The sequence below is a fragment of the Alligator sinensis genome, unplaced genomic scaffold, assembly GCF_000455745.1.
Source record: "Alligator sinensis unplaced genomic scaffold, ASM45574v1 scaffold1083_1, whole genome shotgun sequence".
NCBI classification, from domain to species: Eukaryota; Metazoa; Chordata; order Crocodylia; family Alligatoridae; genus Alligator; species Alligator sinensis.
This window is the reverse complement of record NW_005842644.1, coordinates 908,933-914,887: the sequence shown is the minus strand read 5'-3', so window position 1 is coordinate 914,887 and position 5,955 is coordinate 908,933. Positions and strand designations below refer to the sequence as shown.

At 63.9% G+C, this 5,955-nt stretch overlaps 1 protein-coding gene across 1 annotated transcript; it reads left to right on the top strand.

Annotated features, from left to right (window-relative positions):
• Window positions 1-6: 6 nt before the first annotated feature.
• On the top strand, window positions 7-5,955 carry TYMP (thymidine phosphorylase; the record flags this gene model as incomplete). Its single annotated transcript, XM_025215437.1, has 7 exons — window positions 7-56; window positions 558-656; window positions 4,260-4,389; window positions 4,531-4,649; window positions 4,733-4,895; window positions 5,004-5,234; window positions 5,894-5,955. Coding segments are annotated over exons 2-7 (798 nt in total), but the record flags the coding sequence as incomplete, so codon positions are not given.

Sequence of the window (5,955 nt, the reverse complement as noted above, 5' to 3'; positions counted from 1 at the left end):
TGGGCGACAAGGTCAGCCTGGCCCTGGCCCCCGCCCTGGCCGCCTGCGGCTGCAAGGTGAGCCCCGCCCGCACCAGCCCGCACCAACCCCGCGTGCGGCACAGCCCCGGGGTACACAGAGCCGTGCCCCCGCTGCAGAGGAAGGGGAAACCCCCAGTGCACCAGTCGGAGCAGGGGGGAAATCCCTCCCTGCCCCAGGGACCCTGCGGGGTCGGTGCTGCGCAGCCCCCAGCACCTCTGGGGGAGGCTGCAACCCGCCCCCCCCCCCACACACATGGAGCAGAAAGGGGGTTCCCTTTCCCCAGGCCTGCCCACAAAGCAGGCTGGGAGCAGGAGGCATCAGTGCCCTGCAGCAGGAGTCGTTGCTCCCACACCCCCTTTGGGACATCCTGGGCCTGGCCCTGGAGGCAGGAAAGGTGGCAGCCGTGTGCCCACACCCCTCCCAGAGCTGCTGCCAGCAGAGATGGGTGTCCCCGGTGTCCACATGCCCAGCACGGGATCCCCTGCCCTGCCCTGCCGCCCCTCACCAGGCCCCGTGGGCCGCTCCTCCACCGCCAGGTGCCCATGATCAGCGGGCGCGGGCTGGGCCACACCGGGGGCACGCTGGACAAGCTGGAGTCCATCCCAGGGTTCAACGTCTCCCAGAGCCCGGAGCAGGTGAGGGGGTCGTGGGGGGCAGGGGAGGAAGCACGAGCATCGCATGAGGAGCCGTGGGGTGCATGCCTTTGGCTCTGGGGGAAGCATTTGCCATCTAGGGAAGCCGGGCTGCAGGGCTGAGCCCAGGGAAATGAGGTCCTTGCTCCCAGAAGTGGGGGAGGCGGGATTGAACCATCAGGAGCTTCCTCTCCAGCGCTTCCTCTCCAGTTCCGGTGCCAGATGGCACGTCGCGATCGGGGCGTTGCTCAAATAAGGAGCTGGGCTACAATTGGCCGCGAATCATGGGGTTATATGTCATGGGGACCCCCGGCCTGGGGGCAAGGCTTGGGGGAGGCTCAGGAAGCTGGGCTAGGCTGGCGGCACATGGACCGTGGCTCCTTGGGACACCCATGCACAGGTCCCTGCAGCTGTGAAGCCGGGCTGGAGTAGCTGGGCTGCGGCACTCCCCAGTGCGGTGAAAGGTCATGGAGCTCCCCTCTCAAAACGCATGCCCTGCCCCGCTTCTTCTCAGTTGTGGGGCCAGACAGGAGTGCAGGGGAAGCCATGCACCAGGCTTGGGGTGCAAAGGAAGCCTTGCACCAGGCTGGGGTTGCAAGAGAAGCCCTGCACCAGGCTGAGGTGAAGAGGAAGCCCTGCACCAGGCTGGGGTGCAGAAGAAGCCATGCTCCAGGCTGGGGTTGCAAGAGAAGCCCTGCACCAGGCTGAGGTGAAGAGGAAGCCCTGCACCAGGCAGAGGTGCAGGAGAAGCCATGCACCAGGTTGGGGTGCAGGAGAAGCCATGCACCAGGCTCCCAGTGAGAGGGTGGGGAAGGCAGGGCAGGGAGGCTTTGCCTGGGAACAAATTGCCAGGTGAAGAGGAACCGCCAAGGAGGAAGCCTCGGAGGGAGGGCACGTGAGCTGATGCCGGCCCCTGCTCCAAGCTGCAGCAATGTACAAGGCGGCAGGTGCGGGGACGAGGGACCAGGTGCCTGTCCTGGGCGCTGTCCTGGCAGGACAGAGGAGAGGTTTTGGACGTGCAAAGTGGCCACCAGGAGAGAGGGTCTGGAATTGCCAGTGCCCGCGCTGCACACGCAAGGGTGGAAACCACTGCTCCAGGGGCATGCGGGCAAGGGTCAGCGGTGACCCACCAGGAAGGGGACAAGACAGAGCAGCAGGTGGGCAGTTGGTGAGCCGGCGGGAAGGCCCAGACGGACACATCAGAGCAATTCCCAGCTCTCCAGGAGTCGCCTGTGGCAGACGTCTCTGCTGCACGTCCTTGCTCTGGGAGGCAGGAACTCCTGCGAGAGGACACGGGAGGCTGTGCTGCCTCCTGGAGACGGCCCCATCAGCCTGGGCTGGAAAACAGTCATTGGGCAAGTCTCTGCCAGCCGCTGCATGCATCGCATTGGATTACACAGCTTAGACGCGTGCAGGGATCTTACAGGGCCACGAAGCAGCCAAGCTGGAGGGCGGTGGGTGAGTCATCCGGGCCGGGCCTAGGCGCTGCCCTGCCTTAGTCACCCCGACACGTGTCTGTCTAGCCTGCTCTTAAACCCCTCCGAGGATGGAGACGTGGCAGCTTCAGTGAGGACAGAAAGTCCCCCCTCGCCTCTGCTACAATCGAAGCCGTCGTGTCCTGTCCCCGGGGGACATACACAGCAGCTAATTCTCCATCTTATAGCAACCCCTTCTTGCGTCAGAAACTGTTGTCCAATCCCCATCTTCTCTTCTCCAGACTAGGTCACCCTAAGTGCCTTCAGCCTTTTATTATAAGTCTTCACCTCCGGGCATTTTTGTCGCTCTGTGCTGGACTCTTTCCAATCTGTGCACCTCCTCAAAGCAAAACTGGACGCAGAGCTCCCCTTAACCTGCATAGGACGGTCCTGCCAATACCTCCCTTTTGCAGCCACGCTGAACCAGTGGCTCCTATTCAGCTTGCCATTCACTGAAACCCCCGGGTCCTCTTCTGCATGGCTGCAGTCCAGCCAATCGCTCCCCAGGTCTTATCTGTGCCGCCCTCAGCGCTGGTCTTTGCCCTCGTCCCGGCTGAACTTCACCGGACTGATTTTTGCACTCGAGGAAAGTCAATTGCAAAAATCAATTGCACTTGATTTTTGCAGTTGGCTGCAACCCTGTCCCCTGCCACACCTGCTCCCAGCCCCCCTCGGCACGGCCTGCAGATCTGCAAAGCAGGCCCTCAGCCCTTTCTTGCAAGTCGTTAGTGCAGATATTAAAAAGTACAGGATCCAGGACAGACCCCCACGCGGTACCTTCCCCTGTTAGGCACCAAGCCATTGAGGACTGAGCTTGGAGCACAACGATCCAACCCATTCTGCATCCCCTCGCAGGACTTCCACCTCGCCTGTCTCCTTAGCTCAGTAGTGAGTCACAGGAGACGGGGTTGAAAGCCTTGCTATAATCACTTATCACAAATCAAGGTGCATCACGCTTGTCACAAGGTGCATCATATACGAGGAAGGTCCTAGTGGTATTTATAGAGTGAGATGAGGCAAAAAACACTGGCTCTGCTACCAGGCTGGGCTTTTGGACTCGTCGAACAGGGTCAAAGATCAACGCGTTAATCAACAGCAGCAGCAGGAGTGCTCGAGAGGCCGCGATGGCCCCAAGCCAACCCGGAGAGCAGGCCGAGGGATCCCAGCAGCGGGAAGGCAACGTGTCTGGGGCTGCTGAAGAGCTGACAGTGACCCAGCAAGATCAATCCTGCACCCGCTGCAATGGAGCAGCGACTTGGACCTGGTTGTGATGGATAAAGATTAATTTTTAAGGAGGCTTCGTGCTTCCAAGGGGCTGGGCAGAAAATGTCAGAGGGAAAACTATCATTAATGTCTGGCAGCATCTGTAAGAGGAGCTCTTTAGAGGCACATTTAAAAAGAAGAGAGGTTTGGTGGAGAGCCGCTCATTTTGGGGCAAAGCGAAGGCAGTAATTAGAGATATGAAAGCAAAATATAACACGTGGTGCAGGAGGCTCAAGAGACAGCAGAGGAAAGTGTGAAGGTGTGATTCAAACCCCCTCCCCCATGCACACTAGTCTGAGCAAGGGGGAGATCCCTTCCTGCCCCAGTGCAGCGTGGGGCTGAGCCTGAGCGCAGGGGCAAGACCCTCCAGGGCCCTGCGGGGTTGGTGCCAGCAGGAGCCTAGCGTTGCAGGAGGATCTTGGCCCTTGCAACCAGCCAGACCCCTGCGCACCAGCAGATGGGCATGGGGGCCAGGCTGAGCTGTGAGCCGCGGAGTCCTGCTCCCAGACTGCTGCTCCCTGCACGGTGCCCCAAGCTGCACCCCAGCCAAAGCCCCGCTCACTCTGCCTTGCCCCGATGCGTGCCCAGAGCCTTTGGCGTGGGCACGGAGCCGCAGCAGGCACTGGGAAGGCGGCCAGCCGGAGCTGCGCTGTGGTCCCGTTCCTGGGTGCTTTCAGGATGTGACATGGGTCCCTGGAGCCGCTCCGTGCTGCTACCCCTGAGCTTTGTGCCTCAAACCGGAGCAGGGCGGGTGCAAGGGCCAAGGGATGTGGCCGTGCAGGGGGCTTGGCTGGTCGCTGCCCCAGCTGCGGGGCACATGGGGGGACAAGGGGCGAGGGCAGACACTGAGGAGCGGCTCTGGCCACAGATGAAGCAGATCCTGGAGCAGGTGGGCTGCTGCATCGTGGGGCAGAGCGACGAGCTGGTGCCGGCGGACAAGGTGCTGTACAGCCTACGGGACGTCACGGCCACGGTGGACAGCCTGCCCCTCATCACAGGTACGGGGCAGACTCCACCCGGCTGCACCGGGTGAGGGGAGAGGCCGAGGTGGGGGCAGCGCTGGGCTCCCGCACCCCAGAGCTGCCCCGGAGGAGGAGGTGTCTGGGCTCCAGGGCCTGAGCGACCGCCTCGGCCTGCAGCCTCCATCCTGAGCAAGAAGGCGGCGGAGAACATCTCAACCCTGGTGCTGGACGTGAAGTTTGGCAGCGCCGCCCTGTACCCCACCCTGGAGAGCGCCCGGCCCCTGGCCCAGAGCCTGGTGAGTACCAGGCAGCAGGGGGGGCCTAGCAGGCTCTGGCTTTCCCCCCGCCCAGGCACCGGCCACTCTCCTCCGCCCTGCAGGTGTCTGTGGGCAGCCAGCTGGGCATCAACACCGCGGCTGTGCTCAGCGACATGGACAGGCCCCTGGGGCAGCGTGTGGGCCACTCGCTGGAGGTGCTGGAGACGCTGGAGTGTCTGCACGGCGGGGGCCCCGCGGACCTGCGTGAGCTGGTCACCACCCTAGGTGCGCACCCGGGGGTGGCGGGGCTGCCGGATCCTGCACCCCTTCAGCCCAGCTGCCCTTGCACCCGGGGCTGCAGCAGCGGTGCCCAGCCTCGCTCTCCCCGCGCAGGGGGCTGCCTGCTGTGGCAGTGCGGCGCAGCCGAGTCGGTGAAGGCGGGGTCCGGCCGCATCGCGGCAGCGCTGGACGACGGCTCGGCGCTGCGCACCTTCCAGGCCATGCTGCAGGCGCAGGGTGTCGCGCCCAGCGCGGCCCAGGCCCTGTGCACAGGCACAGAGGAGCAACGCTACCAGGTGCTCGGCCGGGCCAGCACCCAGGAGGAGCTGCTCGCACCCCAGGACGGTAGGCCGGGGCAAGGGGGGGCGGGGAGAGTCCCACCAGCTCCTGGGGCCCAGGCTGCAGCTCAGCACCACGGGGCAGTGCCAAGAGCTGCACTGGGCAGGGGCTGGAGCCTGGCACAGCCCCGGGCTGGCAGCACACCCCTACTCCCTATCCAAGCCTCGTTACTGGCAGAAACGTACATGCACACGTGTGCAGACACGCATGCCTGTTGCAGGCACAGTATATGCTACAATGCATGTGTTGTGCATACACATTTGCACATATACACATGCATTCACCCATGCAGTCATGCACGTGTGCACTTACACACGTGCCTGCACGCACAGATGAAGGCACGCGCACACACATATACAGGCTCGTGTACACATGCACGCTCCCCAGCCCCCCAGACACGGACCCACAGCCCCACCACGGCTGGAGGGGCCGTGGTCCAGCCTCCCCGCCCTTCTCCCCTTACTCTGCCATTGGGTCTGTCTCAGCGCCCCTGGCCCGGCCCGGCGGCTCCATCCCCGCGACCCCTGGGCTCTGGGGCTGCTTGGCCGAGGTCAGTCCCCGTGCCCGGCTCCCATCCCTCCCGACCCAGTCCACCGGGGTGGCCGGGCGCACGCTCTCCCGGTGCTGGGGTTGGGGACCCCAGTGACGTGGGCTTCCCCCGACAGGCACGGTGCAGGGCATCCTGGCACTACCCATCGCCTGCGTGCTGCACAGCCTGGGCGCCGGC